The sequence below is a fragment of the Poecilia formosa genome, unplaced genomic scaffold (genome assembly GCF_000485575.1).
Source record: "Poecilia formosa unplaced genomic scaffold, Poecilia_formosa-5.1.2 Scaffold77, whole genome shotgun sequence".
NCBI lineage: Eukaryota > Metazoa > Chordata > Actinopteri > Cyprinodontiformes > Poeciliidae > Poecilia > Poecilia formosa.
In genome coordinates this window covers 680,748-706,027 of record NW_006800016.1, presented here as the reverse complement: position 1 = coordinate 706,027, position 25,280 = coordinate 680,748, and the positions used below count along the sequence as shown (strand labels likewise).

At 40.0% G+C, this 25,280-nt stretch overlaps 2 protein-coding genes across 2 annotated transcripts; both read left to right on the top strand.

Moving 5' to 3' along the window:
- Window positions 1-979: 979 nt before the first annotated feature.
- Window positions 980-13,137, top strand: efna1b (ephrin-A1b). The gene is made up of 4 exons (XM_007556097.2): window positions 980-1,265; window positions 11,033-11,328; window positions 11,437-11,619; window positions 11,737-13,137. The coding sequence occupies exons 1-4, from the start codon at window positions 1,168-1,170 to the stop codon at window positions 11,856-11,858; spliced, it is 699 nt and encodes a 232-aa protein (XP_007556159.1). The 5' UTR covers window positions 980-1,167; the 3' UTR covers window positions 11,859-13,137.
- A 3,256-nt stretch (window positions 13,138-16,393) lies between these two features.
- slc50a1 (solute carrier family 50 member 1) lies at window positions 16,394-21,698 on the top strand. Its single transcript, XM_007556096.2, has 6 exons — window positions 16,394-16,628; window positions 16,843-16,920; window positions 17,010-17,133; window positions 18,101-18,262; window positions 20,730-20,849; window positions 20,938-21,698. The coding sequence occupies exons 1-6, from the start codon at window positions 16,561-16,563 to the stop codon at window positions 21,043-21,045; spliced, it is 660 nt and encodes a 219-aa protein (XP_007556158.1). The 5' UTR covers window positions 16,394-16,560; the 3' UTR covers window positions 21,046-21,698.
- Window positions 21,699-25,280: the final 3,582 nt, after the last annotated feature.

Below are 25,280 nucleotides of genomic sequence, written 5' to 3'. Positions count from 1 at the left end.
TATAAACCCTCATCATTGTTGCTGACACGATGCTAGAGAGTTGTTTACTGCAGGTCAGATGTTAATTGCTTATAATTTTCATCCTGAATCTCTCTTTGGGGATCCTGAGCCACCCCTTTAAGATACACCAAAGAAAATCTTAAGTTTATTATCTGAATAATTGGCTCGATATAATATGGGATCGGCTTTTAACTGCTTAGGACACCCTGCTGGCCTGGGGGCTCAAAAAGAGCTTGAATTCACAAAACACACGTGGGAAAATACAGCAATGAACATATAGAAAGCATTCAGAATTAAGTTAACTAGGTCATAATTTAAAGCTAACTTAATAGGCTTTTGTTTGACCTGGGAAAACATTTCTGGCTAAACTTTTTGCAGTTACCTTTTTATTTTTTGTAGTTGCTTGTGATGCACCCTGAACAGAAAAAAAAAAAACTAACATATTATAATGTAACACAGCGCAATTCCTTTGTTTAGAAAACCTTGATTAAGCTCCCTATTCTTGAAATATTTGATAGAAACTATTTAATGTTATTACTGGTCATATTTATGTATTTTTCTCTTCAGCTTACCTGAAAAAGTAGATCTCCAGTTACATAATTTAATCACGTTTTAATTATTATGAGCTAAAAAAGTAAGTTTTATATCTTGATTATTAAAATTGATATGGACCAACTTCGAGAAAAAAAAAGAAAAAAGAAATTATTCAGTGTCCTGGTCGAACTTGATGCTGATATGTACATACAGTATTTTTTTTTTTCTTTGAAAGGGAAGATAAAAAAAAAAAAAAAACATCACTTGTTTTGCCTTAGAGCAGTTCTGTATCTGACTACGTTCCTGGAAAAAACTGTCAGCCGCAGGCGAAGTGGAGGGATTGGATAAGGTGGGGCGGGGGTAGGGGGGGATGAAACTGTACCCTATTGGCTGCTGAATAAGTGGGCGGAGTCAAGATGAGACAAAACAGACAAGTTGCGCTCGTAAGAGACAGACAACAGCTTTAGACTAGAAGCGACATCTTTGTGATTTTATTCGTGCCAAGGAGCGAAAGATCCACGAGTGCGCACTCTTTTACGCGCATTGAAATCTTTCACTGAGGACGTTTTTCTTTAAAAATAAAAATCTAAATATTTTTCCAATTAACCTGCTGAGGAGAAGAGAACAGAAGCCATGGATGTGGTGTGTCTGATGTGTTTGGCGTTGACCGTCGGTGCGTGGTTTGCCTCCGCGGAGCGGCACAGCGTCTATTGGAACAGCTCAAACCCAAAGTAAGTGCTCAGATCGGGGCTACACTTTCTATTCCTGCAGCGTGGAGAATAGCAACTTCTAATTTTGATCAGTCACTGTGCACGTCTCAGTTAATTGAAACTTTTCTTACCGTTTTTGCTATTTCTGTGTAACCGCATCCCAAACTGGTTTTAATTGTTACTTTCATAATACAGCTAAACGTGTAGGTTATTGTTTGGGTACCCTTCTTATTAACTTTAAGGATGCTATTCAGTGGTATATTTTACTCCAGGAAAACATAATTGACGACATAAACATATCTGGATACTTAAGTATGCATGATTTTACAAAACGCAAAGTTTTTTTGTTTATTTATTTTAATTTAAATAAAACCTCTTTTTATGCGCACTTTTGGACTAATGGCTTCACAAGAAGCACAGGAATTCTGGACGGATTTGATTTTATGGCAGATGAGAAAGTTTTGACAGAACTTGAGATTCTGAAGCAGTAACATTTCATCCCAGTCTGCTCTTTAACTGTCAAACATTTGGTCGCAGCCATGCACGATATAACTGAACAACTTTGAACAAGAAATTTGATGAAAATGTTAATGAAAATAGGGACAAAACAGGAAAAAATATAAGCACCCAATTAGTAACCTTTTGCCCCATTTGACGTCATCAGAGGGAAGCGTGCATCAAAAGCTTGGCATCATGAGAGTAGTTTGCAATAGGCTGCAAAAACAAAGGGAAAATCAGAGAGACATGATGCTTTATATGTGGCAAGTTGAGCTCGAGTGGTTAGCAGTTTTAAATATTTATATTAGATCAGAGAGTGGATGCCTGGACAGATGGACACATTCACCACTATATTTAACTGTAACACATAGACTCAGACATACTCTAATAGTAAAAAATAGACTGACGAGTATGAACTTGGCCCATGCTGTCTGCATGCTCTGCACCTGTGAGTGAGTGTGTGTGTGTGTGTGTGTGTGNGTGTGTGTGTGTGTGTGTGTGTGTGTGTGTGTGTGTCATGAAAAAGGCGTGTCTATTAGTAAGTGGGAGTTAATTGCCTAATTCAAGACAAGAAAGAAAAAGTGTGTTTTTCCATTGGTGAGGATTTCTATCCTGCAGAGACTGTGAGTCACGTATAGTGCTGATGATTTTGTTTTGAGGTCAGAAATGTAATGCTATCCGGCCACTCAGTGGGATCGATCAGGTTTGACGTATCTCAGCACGATTTATTGAGCTTTTAGCGTGGGGGGGAGGTGCGAGTCATCTCAGTGAGTATTATTTTGAAATTGAGCTGAAGGACGGTCCCTGAGTTTTGTTTTTTTATTTTTTTTTTTCTGCCCAGGGTGGTCGATTATAACCCATCATTGAGAAGCAGAAAGGGCAAAACCATTACGGACAGTCAGTCTTGTCTTGAATACATTAGTTACTCTGTAATTGCCCTTCATCAATGAAAACAAGGGTGGTTAAAAAGGGAAAAACAATTGGATGGGTGTGATAATTTAATTGGAGATCTGAAGGTAAATGTAGTGTGCAGTGCTTGTATCATTTGTAGTGATTCAACAATGTGACGCACCTAAGTCACCTCAGACAGACTGAACAGGTGGGAAAAATCTGGTTCACGTTAAGACCTGAGGGAAAATGTGTAACCAGGGTCTGATAAAACCGAGACCAGGGCCAGCCTTATTGACAATCCTTGTGATCACTTAGATGCCCCCTGCTGGCCTTGGAAACCTAGTAAGGGTCTTAAATTCAGAATAGACGGGCTGAATAATTCACTGATTGTACAGATAGTGAAGACTGGGGTCATAAATGGCACGGTAACTGTCGTAATTTAAAGATACTTTAATAGCTCTTAGCTAATGAATGTTGTTCAGTGGATCCTTTGTTAAACTTTCACTTCAACTAGAACTTTAGAAAGTTGGAAAATGTTCTCAAAACTGTTGATACTCGAAAAAATATTTGTCAAACATTACTTAAAATGACCATTGGACACCGTGCTATTTTCTATATAAAAAAAAAAAACAACTTCAAATTATTACTGTGGAAACCAACTTGAAACTTAAGAAACCAATTGACAAAAGCAAGGTCGGTGACGCTGAGTTGGCTATGACTTTTACTAGCGGTAAGTCCCAATGTGAAATTCTGTTTGTGGGTTCCTACAATCTAAGGTCGGAGCTGGAAGGGACATTGGAGCTCATTGGGAGTGAGCTTAAGTAAGACGGGGCAGCCGGATGGAGGGGCAGGAGAACAAGAGAATGGCTCGATCAAATGGAAAGTCAGATCTTGTGCGCTCTCGCTAATCCGACCCTGGACTATTTCTGCTGTCAAATGGGGGTTGCGTAACCAAACGAGGGGGTAAAAAATGATAGAAAAAGACTAATCCCTTCTTCTGCGTGTCTAAACATAGACTGACACAGATAAACTAGACAGAGAATCAACTTTTAGTGTCATACCCTCTATTAATGTGCCCCAAATGTTAGGAAATCAGGATAATTCTTGGTCTTATTTTATTTCCTTCCAAATGTATTCTTTTCACTATTTCTTTTTCTATTGCATCCCACCTGCCCTGAACCATTCCCATGTGATCCATCAGTCTCCCGTTACTCGGACTGCATTGATCCATCTGTACGCTCCACAGATAATTGATGCTAATTGATCCTTGGCCTAATTGTGAGGCTGCACAGATTTATCTTACAGGAGGAGGACAGTGACCAGATGGCAGCAGTCTGCTCATTCATGTCGGGTACTATAGAGACATGAATAATTTGCCATCTTGTCAGCAAGCCTCAGCATTTGTGGCCTAATCTCTCGCAGTGATTTGATACGCAACTGTGTTTGCATGCTACTTTTCCCTACGTGACAGGTGAAGTCCTGTTTTTCCGCTACGGGTTTTGGCTTGTACGAGCGCTTATTAGTGCTTCTAGGGGAGAGGCTGAACTTACGCTGGCCCTTAACTGGGTTTAACTGGCAGCAGGCGTATTTTTGTTTTGGACTGACAGCACATGACTCCACCTGAACGTCAGAGAGCGAGAAAGGAGTGGCCTTTTTACCGTAGGCAGCCTCGCCGAGACTTGACGAGTGTGTGACTCACACACACTCACGCACAGTCCGCTGTGAGGGGTGTGGGGCTAAAAAGGGGAGGACCGGGGTGTTAATATTAGCCACAGACAGCATTCCAGCCTACTGTTACTATACTCAACTCTGTCAGCTGTGCGTGCAAGTGTTTTTCTTTTTTTTTCCTCCCTCTGTACCTGTCTGTTCCTCTCCCCAGCCCTCCAACAGCTGGGTTTCCTCCCATTCTGACCCCGGACCTTGCCGCTCTTTGTCTCCTTTTCTTATTAATAGTATACGTCACCTTATCTCTGTTATAACACCATCATCATCCATCTTCAGTGGACTGGGTGTTCCAGATATAATTTATCAGGAGTTTGGTGTAATGTAATATTCTGCTTATCTCAGCCTTGATGCTGATGAAGCAGGCAGGTCTGCCGCTGGGCTATATGTTCCAAGTGGTAAAGGTGGCTGATGTCACCCCAACCTGGAGATGCACCGATTATAAGTTTGTTACCAATTTCCAATCTTTGATTTTTGTAACCCCAAAAGCAATTAGAGCCAAATCTGATTTCTGTTTAGGAGTTATAGGTTATCTGCCGTATGCTAGAGCTGTTGCTGTTAAACAGACAAAATTACAGAAGACACATTTAAAACCCTTTTATAGTATCTGAAATCATTGCTTAGCATGGCTGCAGCTAGCATTATATATATTTTGTATATGCTCTTTCCATTTCTTCTCTTCACTTTTTTAATCTTTATTCCATATCCACCAACTCCAGAGCCACCAGAGTGCGAACGCACACACATACTAACACATCCTCAGTCAGATTGCAGTTTCTAATCTGACCACCTGACCTAGAAACACAACATTTTTATCATCCAGCCGCTATATAATGTAAGACGTGGTGATGTAAGCGCTGTTCTGTCAGTCTCACTGTAATCCCCCTGATGAGATTCATCGTGCAGAAGCACAATCAGATACACACTGCTCCTCCATTCATAATCAGGGCCCTTCATGAGCATCACGGCCCAGCTGGTATAACTCTCCTGTTGCTTTATAAACAGAGCCAGCCTGGGATGCTAGTAAATAGAAACTAATATACTTGTGTCTTTATTTTGTCCATGGCGATGGCGTTCCGTCACTAAGGTATCCATGCACCTCTGTTATTTGTCTTCACTTCATTCTCTTGCTTCCTTATCTATAGTCCAGACTTCCCCCACACACCCAGACCCCCCCGCCCCCCCTTCCACTTCTCCCATCAGTTTCCCCTCTTTCTCACAGACCTTCCTCTGTTTTGGCCCCAGTAGTTTTCCACCATAGCAGGACAGAGTCCTTCTCTGCTAACACTGGAGAGGCCACTCTACACATAATGTTGTCACATTACGAGTGAACAAGATTATATATGTGTGTGTGTGCCCTGGCCATTCATAGCATTTCATGCATACTTGCATAGTGTAGCAGACTGGTGTCTACTGGAAGCTCACTGTCGCCCCCTGAAGGCAGAACTGGGAACATTAGCTGTGCTCTTACAATTACAATAAGTCCTTATTAAATCTTTTTGAATAAAAAAAATATATTTGATGAACAGATTATATTTTTTGTGATCTCCACTACCACAGCATATTACAAAAATAGGTCAGGACTTTTGAAATGATGTTGTCTTAAGTTATGAGCACTTAGTAACTCTAAAAACATCACAGCTTTATATCCACACTCTATTTTGGGAACATGTAAACTTTCATCAGATTTACATTTGCTGGTAATTTGCAAAGAAGCCAGTAATTATTTACATGAGTGTTACAACCGCAAAGGCTCTTTCTGTATGAAACATGCATTTAAACCATGAAAAAAAATGTAAATACATTTTGGGTGTCGCAGTGAAGGGGAACAAAGTAGGGGGAGAGGTAGCAGCCCGGGTATAGGCTGAGGTGAAGAAAGGGGTTAGTGTTGAGAAATTAGCCTGGATGAAGAGCTCCAGTTTATTATGTCAGCTTTAAGAGAAAGGGACAAAGCAGGAGAAAGCGCGGGGGTGGGCTGGATGTGGAATAATAAAAGAGAAAGGGAGACTGAGGGAGGAGAGAGTGGACAGTGATGGATGAAGGGAGGGAAGAGAAGCACTATTGTTGACATGGGTTAAGGTTCTCAACTTGCATAAGTGTCTTTATGCATAAGTAAGACCCTAACTCAATTATAAACTGCAACGTTGTACTCTAAAAATGTAATAAAAAAAATAGTTGCAGATAGCTGCAGTGGTGGATAGTGGAGGAAGAATTCCCTCCTGTTAGATCACGATGGAAGCTAATATAGAAAGACTTTTTAGATTGACTATTATGTGGCAGCACGCTATGAGAGACTAAAAACCCATTAGGCCTCCTGACAGCTCGTGTGAAAGGAGGTGTGAATCTGTCATACCGCAGCAAATTAATAGCGTATTAAGTTCAGACTTCACAGTGAAAGTGTGATAAAGCAGTATAAGAAATCTGATGAGTATGCCTTGTGAGAGACCATCCGAACCGTAACCCCCCTGCCTGGTTGTGACATTCCAGAGTGTGCACACTTTCTACTGATTACCTGCACAGCAGATGCAAGAAGGGTAGGAGGAGCGGGGGGGGAGTTGCTGGCTTTCTCCTTGAATGTTTTGTGTGTGTGAGGCATATATATCACCGACGCTGACTTGGATGGTAGCGTCTGTGAGCAGTTGCGACTCTGAACTCTAACCCCTCGACCCCGACCAGCAGTTTGAAACTCTCTCTGGAGAGGCGGCAAAAGACAGACATTCCTGTGTCAGTAGTTTGCCCAAAACCAGTGGGGGCTGGGGGGCTCTTCGGGGGTGCAAATGGAGGTAGGGGTGGGAAAAGAGAAGAGGAAAGCAGGAATGACAGGAAGAAGACAAAAACAGAAGAGTATTGCAGTGACAATGGCAAGACTTCAAAGCATCAAAGAGACAAGTGTTGAAAAAACCACCTTCTGCAACAACCATTGCAGCTGTTTGCTGTTTTCTACCCCCTCTGCAACCGAGCAAAGGGTGCTGGTCATTTTATCCCCTTTGCTAGTTTTTGAGCCAGTTCTTACCTAATATGTAATTCATACATGTCATGCCTAATTTAGACATTTGAAATGTATGAACGGGAGGGTTTATACCCACCTTGGCAACTGACAACTTAGAGTAATTTTTTTTTGTATTTTACTCTGTGCATTGCATGGAAATTGTGGTTATTTAATTTGAATAAAGGACGTCTACAAGCAGGTTATTATTTTTGGTTACATCAGCGGTCATAATTTGTCATATTTTAGAAGAGTCAACTAGCCAGAACCAAAAAAAAAAAAAAAAAAAACGAAACAAAGCATAACACTCAACTTTCAGGAAATTATTTGCTTTTTGATTAAAGTGTTTAAGATGCATCTCCATAAATAATCAAAATACTGAACTGGATTAATAAATATTGAAATATATAGGTACAAAATGGGACAGAAGGAAGAAATGGCGACACCTTGGTGGGAAAGGGCTTTACCAACTGGTAATAGGCTGAAGTGACCAGGAGACTCTTATAATACACACCTCTTAGTTGATGACGCAAAAACTGGAGTAGCTCCGCTGTGAGAAATGACCTGCAGAGGGGTACAAAGACAACAACCTTCAACCTCCTCTGTTTACCCACACCTCCATCTCATGTAAGACATGAACACACAAGGGACTATGCAAGGCCTCAATGAGCAGATGTGTTCAGGAGCCCGGGGCACCAGACGCCCTGGATAAGGGTCTTCAGAGAATCTCAAAGGAGAGCACACGCTCAAAACCCCAGCGCGTAGGAAGAGGAAGCGGTGTGTAAAGTAGGTTTTGAACAATTCACACACACCTGGCTCCGAATCGCTCAAAGGACTGAGCTATCAGGTTTATTGCGTCTCTCACTCTCCTGAGAAATCCCAGTCGGAGGTGAGCGCAGATGCGGGAAGATGAGCGAGCAAGTAAAAGGAGGTTGGTGGAATTGGAAAGGTTTTCATCTTGCGGTGACATTCGCGTTGGCCAACCGAGATGATACAGCCAAAAGGCCCCTCAGCCATACAGATGCACACATTAGACAACTCCACATTAGTCAGGGCAGTGAAAGCTCCTCGGAGGTTTAGGCAGAGAGGTTGAAGGGGCCCTGTGGCCTTCAGGCAGTCTGTCTTCGGGGAGGCAGAGGGTATAATTACACCCCATTCATTCCTCCTCCCCTGCTTTTGCTCATAACACATTGGTCCCAGACCCCTAACAGCTTTTAATTAGCCAAACCAATGGAGGAAGGGGGAAGGAAGAGGTGAAGAGAAGGATAAAGGAGAGTTTTCTTAAAAGCCCGAGCCGTGAATGAAATTAGCAACAGAATCTTTTTGTTCAGTTGGCTTTTGACAAGACCGTGTTTTAATGCGGAGCCAGGCCAGACCGCTAACAAGGAGGAGGTGTGGGGAGGAAAAATAAGGTGTATCCCATACAATTTTAAGCTATTCTTCACTTCAGAAGGAACCACTTGAGACCTCCAAACGCCTTGTTTGCTCCAGTCCTGTTATTATGGCTTGGGCATGAGAAAACAGCGGAGGGAAGCGAGAGGAGATCTGAGTTTATCTGGCCAATTTTGCTGCTGCAGATGTGTCTATTGTTTCTGGAGAAGCATTCGCTGCGGCATCCATGCACACATGCATATTTACACACCTGCGCAAAAGAATTTACACAACAAAAACCTTTACTTAGGGGGAAAAACGCTGATTATAAGCAGAAGGTAGTAATCAGCCTATTAGCCCTGGATAACAAGTGCAGCGCTGTGCTCTGCTAACAAAGCGTGTTTTGACAGGTATGTTAGAGCTAACCAATGCATTACAGGCTCATGGAGAAGAAGGAAGGAAGGAGGGGTTAGGGGGCCCTCACATGGAGCCTGTGTGTCTGACTTGGCTGGGGGTGGGGGGTCCTGACAGGAGTCACAACAACAGGACGCTAAAAGGAGGTGGGGTGGGATCAGAGCCAGCAGGTCTCAGGCTTTGATGACAGCGTTACGGCAGACATAAACAGAGGCAGACACACAAGAGCTGTTTTCTTGTTACAACACGCTACACAAGCATCCTGATGCAGATTTTTAAAGGGGTAGTTTAGGATGTAAAGTCCTGTTCAAAGCTTATATGAACTTAAAATGTTACATTAAGCTGTTAAAGTGGACTCCTTGCGTCTTAAAATCACTCAAATCTCAAAAAAGATTGTAGTTGGTTACGCAGACCCTCTTTCAGAAACATTTAAATAGCCTTTGTTTTGGAATCAGGCAAAAAAAAAGCTTACAGTTATTTACATAGAAAAAAAAAAGCACCAGCAAGAGTGAAGTGAACAAGTAAAGTACTTCCTGTCAGTGTAAAACTGTTTGATATAAAATAGTAGTATAAATGGTAAATGGCCTGCACTTTTATAGTTTTTTATAAAGTCCTATAGCGCTTCTAACTTCAGTCTTTCACTGAAACATTCACACGCTGCATGTGTGCGGAAAGAACAGAATAAACTAGTGTTTCCTTAAATCACTGTACTATTTCTGTTTTTACATCGCTTTACTTGTAATCCAAAGAGTTAGTATTGCAGGAAACACTTAGCATGTTCCATTCTCAGTGCAAAGAGTCTTTAGCCCTCTGAGGATGTAATGGGAGTTGTGTGCAAATAAAAATCTTTCGTCGCCTCCTTTTTTTTGGCAGATCTTACAGAAGGAATAACATGTCAAGTAGATGGCCTCATCTGCTCTGTGTTTGTAGAGGCAAGACTAGTCAATTCAGTTTTTTTTTACATATTAATTACCCCTTCTCCTCTAACCTGCTCCAAAAACCAGAGGCAACTACTGATTAGCAGAAAGTAAACGCTCAACTTTAGCCGAAAGCGGCTTTCTGGTTCTCACTAAACAATCCCGGATGCGCTTGTGGGGATTAAAGGGGGTTTATGCTGATGTGTCCATACTTTATCAGGACACGGGAAGCGCAGGATGCCAGCAAAGAGGCTTGAAAGAAACAATAAAATGAAGTAGAGGATGAAGACAAAAAACAGGGATAGTAGAATATTACAAACATTCAGGTGAAGAAAGTGTTTAAACGGAGACTCGGGATGGCTGCATCAAGGACCAGTATCCTCCATGACTGGGGTGGTTGGTATGCTGTGTTTTTATGTGTGACAACCAGTGGTGGAAGCTCCATACAACTAGAGAAATCTCAAATACATCGTCTTTAATCTCATTAAAAAGACAGGAAGAGTCAATTAGAACATTTTAGAAGTTTTTAACCTTGTTATACCTTAATGCCTGGAACTGACCCACACTTGTTGAATATAGAGAAACATTATTTGGGGGATGACGTGAACTTTATTATTATTATTTCTCGTTTACTTGATGGCAGTTAAAAAGGGAAAGTCCACTTGAGAGGAAAACACAATGGAGAGGTGTGCAGTGGTTATCGTGTTTGACGTTTGTAATGTTCTGGGCGTGTTTTCTTGTCTAAAAACAACATAAACAGGTCAAGCCTGATCGGGCTCCTTCTAATTCTGTTGCTGAAATCAGTTTGCACACGCTCACCGAAACAAAAACCTCCCCACCTTGCGTCCTGCATATTTAACCGATCTGCTAACACGTGTTGTTTGTGTGAGACTGTTGTCAATTGCTGCACATGTTAGAGAACAGATGATATGAGGGAAAACTGGGGCATTTGTCGCTAACCTCTTTTCCCTCCTTCCTTCTCTCTAAAGCTTCATGTGGGATGACTACACGGTGGAGGTACGCATCAATGACTACCTGGACATCATCTGCCCCCACTACACTCACGAGGAGGTACCATCGCATTCAGCAGAGCGCTACGTGCTGTACATGGTGGAGAAGGAGGACTACGACGTGTGCAAGCCTCACTCATTCGACCAGCTTCGCTGGGAGTGCTCCAGGCCCTTCGCTCCCCATGCTCCGGAAAAATTTTCAGAGAAGTTCCAGCGCTTCACGCCCTTCACTCTGGGAAAAGAGTTCAGGGCGGGGGAGAGCTACTACTACATCTGTAAGTCTCACCGGGACAAAAAAAAAAAAGAGAGAATTTCACATTTGCTGTGATTTTAAGACTTTTATTTGACTAAAAACGTCTCGTATTCTTTCTTGAAATCTACAGCCAAGCCAATGCATCACCACGGCAGCGACTGTCTGAGGCTGAGAGTCGATGTCGTCGGGCATAAAGGCTCTGCAAAGTCTCACAGAGACAAATCCAAGGCAGAGGAGAGCGAAAAGGAGGAGGAAAAAATTAAATTTAATGCTGCTGGAGGAGTTCACAACCCTTCCAACCGACTCCCAGCAGGTGAGGACTGATTTTAAGCAAAACAGCTCAAACTGGACTTGGGCCTCAGATCAGCTCAAACTGGGTGTGTTTACCATTCCTGACTGATGAAATCCTGTGCTCTCTCCCTTCTCCCAGATGACCCCGCTGTCATGGAGCCAAACGTCCAGAGGAGCATCGGCAGCTCTGCAGCACAGCTGGTGTCTTTGTCGTTCTTTTTCACCGTGACCCCCGTCTTATTAGCCATGGCTCTGCACTGAGGCCCACCGCTAATCCAAAAACAGACATTTTCAACCCGATGCTGGATGTCGGGACATAAACACTGAAATTTTTTTTATACATATCTATATGTGAGGTGTTTTTTTTTGTTGTTTTTTTTTATACGAGCATGGACAGTATGTGTTGTTCAGTGTGTGTTTGATGTGTTTGTTGGCGTGAATGTGGAGCGTAGATCGCTCCAAAGAAGAACAAGACCTGCAAGATTTTTGTTTTTTCATCTTTAACTTTTTGTCTTTAGTCTTGAGGATGAAAATTCTCGATTTTGACTATTTAAGATGCACACACTTTTCAGTCACCATGAACAAAAGCTACAAGCAGAATGATCAAAATATGAGTTTAAAACCGCATCAACCTTTGTGATCATGTGTTTTCAGATGTTCATGCCGTTGGTACAGCTGTGCATTTTCTTACCCTACTCTGTCGTTTTTTTTCCTCCTCTACATGTAGAGATATTATTGATTTTTTTTTAATTTGTTTGTGATATTGTTGTCAGCAGCTACCAAAGTGGTAACTATAATGTAGGATATGTGTAATGTTGTGTAGCACTCAGCTCCTTATTCAGCTTCAGTCATCTAAATATCCCACATGTTTCCATGTTTATCAAAGAAAATGGTTGTCAGAAGGTCAAAATGGAAGAAATTCACATTATTATAATTGGAAAATAATATTTTTTTCATATGGGAAATATTTTTTATGAATATTTCCCATATAAAGATTTTGCAACCTTTACAATCCAAAGAGCAACTGGTTCACTAAAATCTACCTTCAAAGACTGGGTTGCTAAATTACTACTGCATACAAAAGCTTAATAATTAACAAACACAAAATTATTTCTAAATGTGTTTTTTGTTCATCTAAATCTGTCAGAAACTACCAGAATTTTTCAAATGGCTGTTTCTTGACTCCCACTTTCTTATGTATCAGCGTAATTTCTCACAAGGACGAGAATTACTAATAAAGGGAACAAAAATTATTTGAAAATTTGTTTTGACTCTGGTTTTAGGAGCTGAGCTTCATCAGTACTTCATCTCATTTGTTCATTCTTCCAATCTTGACCTGGTACACTGGTTAGTGTTTTAATCCTGCTCATCAAACCTCAACGTGAAGGGGCTTCCCAGAATAAGGTTATTTTCCTGTTAAAACATGCTTGACTCAGTTTTGTTGATGTTTATATGTAAAATTGTACATAAAGAAAGTTATGAAAAACTGTTTTAAGATGTGAAAAATCTTTTGTGAAATAAAAAAAAAATGAACATGCAACGATGACTAAAATCTGTCTGGTTTTTATCATTGTTGTGAAATGTCTGATTGCAGCAACCCACCTTGGATCTTTAAACCCCTAGGAGACAATAAAGATTTTGATGGATGACACAATATTTTGGCAAAGCTGTCCGTCTCTCGCCTGATGAAGCCTCTCCAAGTTTCCACCCTCTTCTCTTTCCAAACCCCAGTTTTCTCATCCCATATCCTTTCATCTCCAGTGTACAGCAGAACCTGACTTAGATTTCACAGTCTCAAAACTAAACACTAGAGCCCAGAGGTCGCTTGAAAAGGAACCAAGGAGTCCAGGAGAAATGGGGCCCGAAAGCTAACTGACAACCAAGTGTAAAGGTGTCACGTTTGTGTCCTTGCCCTTGGTCTTTTTCTCTCTTTTCCTCGTTTTAGCTCTTTCACACACCTTCGTTTGAGGTAAAGCCGAACATCCTCCTACACAACTGGATGTTAGAAAGAGGCGCACAAAAGCTCAGGCCTGCTAACCTCAAGGATCGCTGAAAACTGTCAAAAGTCACTACTCCTTGCAAAACCACGCAGCATACATACTCAAAGTCAGCGCATAAAACAGAACTGTTAGTTTTTCCATGATTACGTCATGGCCTACATCCACTGCCTGATGATCACACAGCCTTAAAAATATTGTGTAATTGCAAGAATAGTGTTTTCAGAGGGCTAACACAGGTCAGAGGTCAACTTCATGCTCAGTACAAAGACCAGATCTCGTCACTGCACCAAATTGTGGATCTCTGCAGCTCCTCCAGGGTTACCCTGGTTCCATGGTTGCTTGTATATCAATGCTGTCTTTGCTCTAACTCTCAGTTTAAGTGGATAATAAATTCTTGGCAAGTTTCCATTCTTGGTGGACAGGTTGAACACCGCTCTGTGGGATGTTTTTCCATGCCTTTCTCTCTGACCTTTCTGCTGGGTTCCTTGGTCTTCATGATGCTGTTTGTTTTCTACAGCTCTCAAACCTCTGAAGCCCTCAGTAGATTCATCATCAGCGTCTGAATGTGTGCATGAATGGATGAATGACTGAATGTAGTGTGAAGCACTTTGGGGTTCTTTGGACTTGATAAAAGCGCTACACATGTACAGGCCATTTACAGTTAAAAGAACAGCTGGATTTATGCAAAGATTAAATGTTGTTCTCACAAAAAAATCCAGTAGAACATACAGACATTTGTAGTTGTAAAGTTTCGACAAGGGAATCCTTCACAGAGTAACAAGGCTCTTTGCAAAGTACCACAAAAACATTAATATTAAAAATATGTTGGTTATCTTTGGTAACTAAAAAAAATCACACAATTGTTTGATTGATTTAGCATACGTAAGACTTTGCATTTGATTATTGATTCATCTGAATATGTCATATTTAGTCACAACTTCTTTTGCAGCAGTCACTGCCTCCATTGACTGACTTGTACACTGGCATTTCGACATTTTCCAACTCTTCCAGAGCAATCTGCCAAAGTTGTAGCAGGTTTAAAGGATGGTGTCTCAACAACACAGCAACTTTTAATTCTTTTAGTTTCCATATATGTTCAAGGTTAACTTCTGGGGCCTTAGAGAGATGTCTGAGGATAGTCCAGTATGTTCCTTTCCCAGTCAGTCTAGAGATATTAAGGCTACATGTTTGCATTCTGCATTATTCGTCTGATCAACCTCACCTTGCGTTTCCTCCTCCGTCCACATCCCTGAAGTTTGGCTGCAGTTCCATGAACCTTTCACTTTGAAATAATTCTAGTCACAAGAACAAACCAGACTAATGTTGCTTGGATAAGTTCTTGTTGTCTTTCCATCTTCAATATTTCCTCTGAGCTCCCCAGAGAGCTCAGAGGAAAAATCTTTTACAGACACGTGGAGCCATTTTATATTACTTTCAGTTATAAAAATGCTATACACAATCCTTAAAAGAAATTTAAGGATTGCTCTGATCCTTGATGGACTTAATAATACCAAACTACAAAGCAACACGTTTAATTAAGCCTAATTACAAATGATAAGCTTGAGGCACTTGTGATGCTAATTAAGGTCAAATGGGCTGCAACATGATGATGACATTTGCAAGGACCTTCTGGGGAGCCAGTCTGTTCCTATTAGGTTAGAATATCTTTATAAAACAAACAACAAATCATTTCTATTTGCAATTTTACAACATTACATTTAAAAATACAGGTAGACAATTGTTTTTAAATAAATAAATCCTTAGGGATAATTGACCATTATTTAATTAAATTGTAAGGACACTAAGCTTTTGTTAGATGCATTGTCTCTCTTGTTAAATAAAGTAGTAGCAACAAAGTAGCTATAAATGTTGTGCAACTAGAGTAAAACTCTATTGCTTAAGTTCTTTGTAAAAAAGACTGTGAAAGAGTTGAAGAAGACTTTAAATTAATTGATGAAGATTCTTATAGACCCACATAATTAAAAATCCTTGACATTTTTTTAGGTTTACAGTATGTCATTTTGAGTTTAATCTCTTGTATGGCTCAGAAAAATGACAAGGTTGTCTTTACAAACGCAGTCCAGTAAGACTGATATATTTGCCAAGTACTGGGAAAAGGAAAAAAAGACCCTTAGAAATTGGTTTTAAAGATTTTGTCGTACACAAGTGAAATTTGGTTATTTTAAAATAGGCTTTCAAATTTACAGTCTTCTGAAAGTTAGGGCACACCATTACATATTCAATTCAATGTTCACATACAGATGTCTAATCTAATTCTTTATAAGAATGAGTTATTTAATGTCAGCTAAACAACGTGTGAAAAAAACAAACAAACAAACAAAAAAAAACCTTCACTGAGACACTTCTAATGCCATCCAGTCTGTGGGTCTCGGTCTCCTGTAGTAGGTCCTATGGTATTTGTTTGTTTATTTATTTCATTTAAATGAATTAAATAATGCACTGTTTAAGTAGAGAATAAAATGGGTTTTTTTTCGACTTATTTTCATTTTGATAAGAAACCGTATCTGATTTTTTAAAATTAAAAAAAATCCTATTATTGATCAGTTGATTAATTCTGGATCTTATACTCCAAAGTGTAGCAATTATCTTGTATTTACTGTTGAATTAAAAGTTTAACTTCCCTTCTTTGAATTATTGATCGCCTCTTACTGTTCTCTCCTGCTCGAGCAGGACCTTTGCTTATCAGCGGCGTGACGTTTCGTGTGACGTTAACTATCGTTTCAACATCCAATTGGTCAGTCCCACGCCTCCTTTTAGACGCACAGCCAATCAGAAGGCAGAAACACCGAGCACAGTGATTACAAATACGGAAATCCTATTTGAGAATCCTGGTATCTGCAGCCGATTTTGTTTTTCTATAGTTTGATACGTTTTGGTTGAAATCACCGAAAGAGCGTGTAAAACACAGGTGACAGGTGCAATTGATATCTGATCTCCACTCTATGGATTTGACTCAGCTTCTATCATGGGCCTGCATCGTGTTCACAGTCGGGATGTTCTCGACAGGACTGTAAGTTTTTCTTCAGTAATTCAACCCTTGACCCATGTTGTCAAATTGATTAAAAACGACACTAGTTGTTTTCACTAGTTGCAGCTCCTCCTGGTCTGAATTTATATGAACAAACTCTAAACTATTTTTTTTTTTTATTTTACAAAGAAATGTACTACAGTAGAGTGCGTTTACGTGTATTTCTTATGCGTTTACTTTATATTTGTGCTTCTAGGACCGACCTGAAGAAGATGCGAGAATCCAAAAGTGCAGATAACATCCAGTTTCTCCCCTTCCTCACCACGTGTCTGAAGTAACTTTGGTGTTTTGTTTTTAGCCTTCTACATCATCTGTACCGATCAGTTCAGTTCGGCCCATCTAACGCTGCTCCTGTTTCCACAGTAACTTAGGCTGGCTGTTTTACGGCACTCTGAAGCGGGATCACACCATTGTCGTAGTGAATATCATCGGAGCTCTTCTCCAAATCATCTACATTGTCATGTACTTCCTCTACACTAAACAGAAGGTAGCACAAGACATGGTGTAAAATTAACCAAGTTTTGCTTGAGTGGCCCTTCAAATAATGAAAAGTAAAGTTTTCCATTCTATTTTAAAATTGAATAAAAACTTAGATTTCCCATACTATTTGGTCTACACAAACACACCAACCAACAGGATCTATTTCAGGTCCACACAGGTCCATCTCAACTTGATAGTTGTGCAGAAGACGGTGATTGATGTCTTCCACATGCAGGATAAACCACAAAAGGTTGATGCAGAAGAAGCTGGCAGTGTCAAAGCATATTGCTGGAAAGTTGAGTGGAAGAAAAAAGTGTAGCTCAAAAAGGCCCACAAATAACAGGGATAACTGACGCTATAAGTATTTTGAATCAAAGTCCATTCAAAAGGTTGAGAGAGATTAGCCTTATATCAAGTTCAACGTATTGCTTCATCAGCAGAACTGTCGGACACAAAACTCCACAGAGAATCTACGAGATATTGTCAACAAGAAGAAGGGAAAAAAATCAGACCTGATAATGAGCCGAAAACGGCTATTAAATCAAGCTGGGCTTCCATGACACTTAAACCACAGACTGATTGCCTCAATGTTAAGCTGAATTGATGGAGTAATTCATATGAAAAGAGCCCTGACAAAACAATCAGTGTATAAACTCTAAAGTGCACATACATGTTTGTCAGTAGACCATCATGGCTGCATCATAAATAATTTATTTATTGTGAAATAGCATTATTATTTATTCACATTTTCTGAGAAACTGAATTTGGGTTTTTATTGCGATAAGTTACCGAAATGAACAGACATACTTGATCAGGAAATCTATCATTTTGTGTTTAATGAATCCAAAAAATGGTTTTAGATGTAAAACTTTCTATTGGTATTCTTATTTATTGAGATCTACTTGACACTGTATATAGAGTATTTTAGTAATCCTTTTATACGACTTATTATTCTGACTTTGTGTTTGTTCCAGCGACTTGTGGTGCTTCAGACTCTGGCCGCAGCAGCAGTGTTGGTCTGTGGATGGTTGTACTTCACTACCGTTCTGACGGAGGGAGAGGCCCGACTCAATCAGCTCGGTCTCACCTGCAGCGTGGTCACCGTCAGCATGTACCTGTCTCCGCTCACTGATCTGGTAAGGCACTTTCTGGGCACACATTTAAAACAGGCTTTTTATCTTTTTTTTTTTTTTTTTCCTTTTCTAAAAATCTCTTTGAAGTTTAAAGGACAAATTTAAATATGAAGGGGTCCTGTGTGGCTGAGGCATTTTAAAATGTTTATCAGAGGAAGTTTAGAGACCACTTAACCTAACCATCACGTTTTTGGCTTGTGGGAGGTAGTCGAGTACAGAGATGAGATCAGCTTTCATGATTCCAAAATGATAAGGAGACTGAGCAAAATGATGTCTTTCAAAAGCTTCTGGCACAATTTCACGCACTTCTTACAATGATGTAGACCAAACTGAAATGCATTAATCTGCTACACCATGAGTGTTCACAGACCAGAGATGATGTAATTATACATTTAAAGGTGAAGCTGCGTTTTTTAAAAAAACTTATTGGTAGGCTGTATATTGTCTCTAGAGAAAATTGACTATAAACCGGTCAATTTTTAGAACCTTTTGTCCCAATCAGTTGTTCAATTTCTCAATGAGCAGCAGCCAGCCGCAGCTCAGTTTACATCCATCCATCCATTTTCTGTACACCCTTGTCCCTAGGGGGATTGGGAGGGGTGCTTGTGCCTATCTCCAGCTAATGTTCTGTCTGTCGCAGGGCAACACAGACAGACAGACAGGACAAACAACCATGCACACACACTCACACCTAGGGAGAATTTGGAGAGGCCAATTAACCTGACAGTCATGTTTTTGGACTGTGGGATGAAGCCGGAGTACCCGGAGAGAACCCACCATGCACAGGGAGAACATGCAAACTCCATGCAGAAAGACCCCAAGCCTGGAATCCAACCCAGGACCTTCTTGCTGCAATGCAACAGTGCTACCAACTGCACCACAGTGCAGTTCACGTCCTTGGACTCAAATCAGGCCCTATGTGCATCTGCACAATTGAAGAAATGCACGTCTTGCTCTCTTTCTTCTTCCTCTTCTCACTTCTCATGATCTTGTAGTTCTGTCCTCCATCCTGTTTGTTTCCCTCCATCCATCTGCGTCGGGCTCTGAAATGACCCCCAGACAGTTTCCTGCCTTTCATTCCTCTCCGTCTTCCTGTTGTGCTGATTCTCCTCTGTTTTGGTGCTTCATCCACTTGGTTACGTTCTGTTTTTTCCTGACACTCTGCACTGAAAATACTGACACCAAACTTTTCTTTCAACCTAAACCTCACTAATCCTAAGATTACACCACAACACAAAAACATCAAACAGACAGGAAATTTCTCAAGCAAACTTTTGTTTAGCCTTTGTAATTGTAAGTTATGATGTAACCCACCCTGTAAATTGGTTGCTGAGACTTTAAATGTAGTTAAAAATGACACAAATAGACAAGGATTAGGGTTTATTGTACGCAGACAGTTCGTCAAGTTTTAGTAATTTCTTTGATTTATTCAAAAGACTTTTAAAGTGATAATAAGAAGTAAAAGAAAAGGAGGCTATTTGTTACAGACTTGCAGGTTTCTTGAAGATGCGTATAAGAGAGAAAAATAAAAATAAAACAAAGTTACCGAAACATTCTTACATGTTAAAATGTTTTTTAGAGAGAAAGCATTAGGAACTGTAAACAGCTGTCTTTTTTTGTTGTTATTTTTATGTTGACATGAACCACAATTGCAGGAATGTTTGAGATGCTGTTGGGTCCTTGCCAACAGGAATTCATGCAGACCTGAAGGCAAAAGGGTGAAACATTGTACCAGTTGCTGCGATCTTATAGCGGACTATGACTATAAAGACCAAAAAGTATTTTGTCATTAGTTATTAAGGCAGGATAATAACCTTCCCTCTGGTGTGTTTGAATTGGCACAGGAGAGCATAAACCCCTCAAAACTCCAACCACAGGTGGTAGAATAGCCAAATGTTGCCCTCAAAAGTAGCACTACCTCAGTATATTTTTACTCAAGAAGAAGTAAAATGTAGTTGTGCCAAAAAAATCTCAAGTAAGTAGTGAGACGTTGAGTTTAATCTGACTTAATTTACGAAAATGATGTAGACATACAGACAAGATATAAAATTATGTTCAGGTTCTGGTAGTCTAAATAATAAAATGAAAAAAACAAAATGAGAGTAAAAATAATTTGCATCATTGCAAAATAACAGGTATCTTCTCATGTATGCAAGTGAATCATATTAGATATTGAAGCTTCTTGTTGCTTCGACTTTCACACTCACAATTCAAACTCGGACCCACCTTCCTATAAATTTGTCTTTCATCCATGTTTTTTGGAAATGTAATCTTCCAAACAACCAGCCTGCATGATTAAATCGCATCCTTTTACCAATCAGCAGTACCTCCAAGTCTTGTGACAAAGCAGTTTTAGAATAAAGATCTTACGATGGTGGTAATAGAAAAGACCATATGACCAAGTTTCGCTGGCATAGCTATAACATTTGGTTTAACACAATTTTGCCTCTGTTGTCGTTTCCATTTCCAGGTAGCAATAATCCGCAGTGGTAACGTGCAGGTCCTGTCCTTCCCTCTGACTGTAACCACCTTTTTCACGTCAACTGCCTGGGTTCTTTATGGCCTGCAGCTGAATGACTACTATATCATGGTAAACTAAAGACATTCACAGAGCCCATCCTACTTTCAAGCCAAAAATAAGTGATGTTGCTTCATGTTTTTCCTTTTGCTGCTTCCAGGTTCCAAACACACCTGGAATCTTCACCAGCTTGATCAGATTTTACCTGTTCAGGAAATTTGCCTCCACTAGTCAAGGTTCACCTTCCTACAAGCCTTTGCATATATAAGGAGAAACGTTTGTGGATAAAAAGCGAAAGGACAAGTCAAGCCTTTCAGTTCGTGGAAGAGGAGTTCTTCCATATCTTCTCGCATTTTAAGTGACACCATGTATGAAATGGTTACAACATAAATAATATGGATGTTTTACAAGGAGCTAAACTTGTTTTTCTGCCGCTATATGTTAAAATGTGACCCTTGTCTTTTCTCTGTCGTCCCATATGGTTGAGCTTGTTGCTAAGTGTTTTTTTTTTTTTTCGTTGTGATGTTGAGAAACAATTTGATGAACTGAGTTCAGCATTATAGCCAAAGATTTAAAGGAGTTCTACTTTCTTGACTGCTAGTCTATTTATATATGTATATTTACATAAATATAAATATTTTTGTCCCTTTGTACTCGCATAAGAATATTTTTGGATGATATCGTTACATATTTTTCTTCTCAACTTAAAGAGAGTTCTTATCCCTTCAGAGTGGATACTTGTGCCTTTTTATGTCGCCTTGTATGTAGACTATCTCCTGCCTGTGGCATTGATATCTGTCCAGGAACCTTTTCTAAATATTTGGACCTGTGCCTTTATTTTATATACAAGAAGGGTTTATTGAGCTCATTTTCAAGGTCAAACAGTTTACTTTTTTTTTAAATCTATTTTTATCATTTGTACTTGGAATTTAATAAATATGACACAAATTACAGAATTTAAGTGTTCTTGTTTTCTTTCTAGAGACTAAATGTTTTTTTGGGGTTTTTTCTGATAGCTGTAATGTCAAGCCTGATGATCAAATATAACACTTAACAAAAGTATTCATATTTTATTTCTAACTGAAAATCAGGAAAATTGCACCCAGAGTTAATTATTTAATTGCAAATTAAAGTCTAGTGAACTGCGGTTCTACAAGTACTGACTCCTGATGACTGAATACAAATGTATGCCACACTTTTCTTATTTATATTAGTAAAAACAAAATCCTAAGAACAAACTATCAATCATTTTCTATCAGTGTCTCAAACATGGACTCTTTTGGTTTATCACAAAAAATCCAAATTAAACAACTTAAGTTTGTAAGACTCATGATGATGGAGAAATACTTTTGCAACGCACCGTCTACACGTAGATGATCCCTTACAAAAGTTGTTCTATTTAAAAAACAAAAAAAAGCCGCCCAAATGGGAAAGTTACACTTAACCTTTTAATTAAGAAGATTTGCGCTTTGTTTTGTTTGCAGTAATGAGCGTCCACGCACATGTGTAGAGATAAGCATGTGTGTTAGTGGAGCGGTTGTACAATGGAGACAAAGGCCCTTTGATTGTGCAGAAGTGCAGGGAGGCTTGTTTGTGCGAGTGTGTTGATACAGAGAGGGCAGTGGTGGGAAAGGCCACGCCAGAGGTTCTCATCCCGTGTGTGTGTGTGTGTGTGTGTGTGTGCGTGTGTGTGTGTGTTAGCATTACGCTGGCCTCTCTTCCTGAGCTCAAAGCTCCAGCCTCAGACAGAAAACACACACACAGAGATTACATAGCCTTGTGCTGGAACTGAGTGTTGTGTGTAATCTGAGAGAAAAGTGGAGATAGAAGGAGAAATGAACTGCAGTTAAAGCAAAAAAGAAACAGGTGCAGAACAGTAAAGGCTGCGACAATAGTGAGAACCCAGCTGAGATGTTTAGCCTTGGCTCATTTTATTTAGGTTCACTACCTCCTGACTTTCATTTATAAATGCTCCAAGACATACGTGGAATATAGTCATTAGTATACCAACTTTTAATACTAAGCTGTTTGTTGTTACACTGTTGACTTAATGGTAAGTAGGGCAACTCTGTGGCTCGGTGGTAGAGTTGCTATTCTTGCAATTGAAGAATGTAGGTTTGATTCCAACTTCCTCCTGGCACTTAGCACCAAGCTGCCTACTAATCTGTGTATTAGATAAAGACTGTCTGTAGTGCGTAGCGCTTGTAGTACCATAGAAAATTGCAACATAAATTTACTCCATTTAATAACCAAATCTCAACATTGTGTGTCTGCCCTCAATCTTGATGATGTACAATGAGATTCCGCTTTTAGTAAATAATTTCTCATCATCTTTCTTCACATCAGAAACTGAACATGTCAAGGGCGGCATTACGTAGATTCTTCCCCACAAGTTCAGATAACTCAATTACAAGATGTGCTAACTGAGATGAATAAACACATTTGAAACAGAAATAAGTAAATAAAAAAGTTGCACAAGTTTCAGAAAATATATGAAGTTGTGATTATGTGACTTAACCCTAACCAACTAGTTGTTATGGACAATCCAGGGACAACAAACTCATCAGCAGTTTCACTGATACTCTTTTTCTTAGAAACGCCCACATAATCTCAGACATTTAGACACGGAGGTCCTTCCTAATCTCCGTAGTTAAGCACATCTCCTAATTCTGTTTTAACATCCCTTTAACAATGTAACGTGTGTCATTTTCTAACAACAATTTTAGTGCATAAGCTATGAACTTCAAAACTTTGATCAGAACTATGAGAGCTGAAATGTCTTCAGGAAACAAGAGAAGTCCAAGTCCTCTCATTAAAACAAACACATGACCTGTGTGACGCCCTTCACTTTACCCTATCATTACCTTTAACCTAAATCATAGGTTGGAGAAGCTTCAGCAGATATATTTTAATTTCAGTTTAAGCTTGTTCTCACTTCCATTTAGTTTAAATATCTCAGATGCATTACCTCATCTCTAGACCCTGCACAGCACAAACTCTTGATCTTACCTTGTTCTGATTGCTACAGTTTGTAAAACTTACAACCAAACAATATCTCATGATCTGGTTGTAGCCTGAATGTTTTGTTTTTTTTTTCTTACTGCTTCAAAAGGAGTTATGCTGGTGAATAGCACCCTTGTGCTGATGAAATCCACTCCTAGGCAAGCATGAACACGTCCATGAAAGCAAAAGTTTTGGCTCTTTGCTTGTCTGAAACACCAGGTGTGTCCAACAACAACGGAGAAAAACATCAGACAACATCTATAAGAAACACCTGTTGCTGTCAGTCAATCTGGATAAAGTAAAAGTAAATTCAAAGTCCATCAAACTGGAGTTAAAAAAAAAAATTATGATAGAGATGCAGAAACCCACTCAAAAACAGGAGTTGATCTCAGAGATGTAATTGTGAATTGTGAAACTACAATATTTGCTGTCACTGAGAGGTTATGACGAAACTACCAAAGACACGGGGCGAGTTTGGCTCGTTTGATTGGTTCTAAAAGTTTTTTTTTTTTTACTAAAAACATGACAGGACACGACTGGATGGAGCAGTTGCATCTGACAGACAAACAACACGTTTGGAACAACGTGTCTTGGTAATATTAATCAACACTGGAGACGTGTTGGCCGTAAAGCTCAGACAAGCATTTCGTGTCAATAATCAAATTCTGCAGTGGAGGGATGATAGTTTGTGTTCGTGCTGCTGCCGTGAGGCAAAAAGCACCTTGCAGTTACTGAGCCAAACATGAACTCCTGTAACCGAAATGATATTCAGGACCTTGAGAAAACGGCATTAATAAATATCTGCTGACCTGAATGAACTGATCCAACTTCACAGCGGGACGGAACTCCACATCAAAAATGTTTGACAATGACTTTGTGACTAAAAACAGTAACCCGTAACAGGCAAACAGTTTCAAACCTTACAACTAGAAGATCCTTATCGACGTCGGTTTTGAAGTTTGGATTTCAGGTTTCTGATTCAGCATTTTCTTTTCCAAATCCAAGCCAACATGACTTGGAGTCAAATTGAGTAAGTCTGGAAACAACAAACACTTAGCCAGGAGGACAACAGGGTGAGACGTGATGGTGCAAAGGGGTGAGTCAGCGCTTAGATTCAACTGGGGATGTTTGTGAGCCGGAATTAGTCATTTAGGAGGAAAAGGAAAGGGGGTGTAGCTGCATAAAATCAGTAAATGATGAGCCCTGGAGAAGATAAAGGAGTGTTGATTGTTCTTCTTTCTCTGGTGTGGAGCGATAACGATCACTGATGTTGGAGAGACAATGCCACGGAGTCAGATAGACTGGGGCAGACACGCCCCTCATCAGACGCCGTGGCTTTGTTGTGAAGACACAGCATGCAAAGTGTCAGGCAGGAAATCAAAGTTCGGTCTTTACGCTGGTCTGTGCACGTCTTTGCGCCACAGCCAGTTTACAACGCCAGATGTGGGTGTGTGCGTGTGTGTGTGTGTGTGTGTGTGTGTGTGTGTGTGTGTGTGTGTG

What these genes read in the sequence shown, in the direction of transcription:
- efna1b (XM_007556097.2), top strand. Translation starts at nt 1,168, where the DNA reads ATGGATGTGGTGTGTCTGATGTGTTTGGCGTTGACCGTCGGTGCGTGG. An exon ending in GGAGAGCTACTACTACATCT is followed by an intron (nt 11,329 to 11,436) that starts GTAAGTCTCACC and finishes TGAAATCTACAG; the next exon opens with CCAAGCCAATGCATCACCAC. An exon ending in TTCCAACCGACTCCCAGCAG is followed by an intron (nt 11,620 to 11,736) that starts GTGAGGACTGAT and finishes CCCTTCTCCCAG; the next exon opens with ATGACCCCGCTGTCATGGAG.
- slc50a1 (XM_007556096.2), top strand. Translation starts at nt 16,561, where the DNA reads ATGGATTTGACTCAGCTTCTATCATGGGCCTGCATCGTGTTCACAGTC. An exon ending in TTCCTCACCACGTGTCTGAA is followed by an intron (nt 16,921 to 17,009) that starts GTAACTTTGGTG and finishes CTGTTTCCACAG; the next exon opens with TAACTTAGGCTGGCTGTTTT. An exon ending in TGAATGACTACTATATCATG is followed by an intron (nt 20,850 to 20,937) that starts GTAAACTAAAGA and finishes TGCTGCTTCCAG; the next exon opens with GTTCCAAACACACCTGGAAT.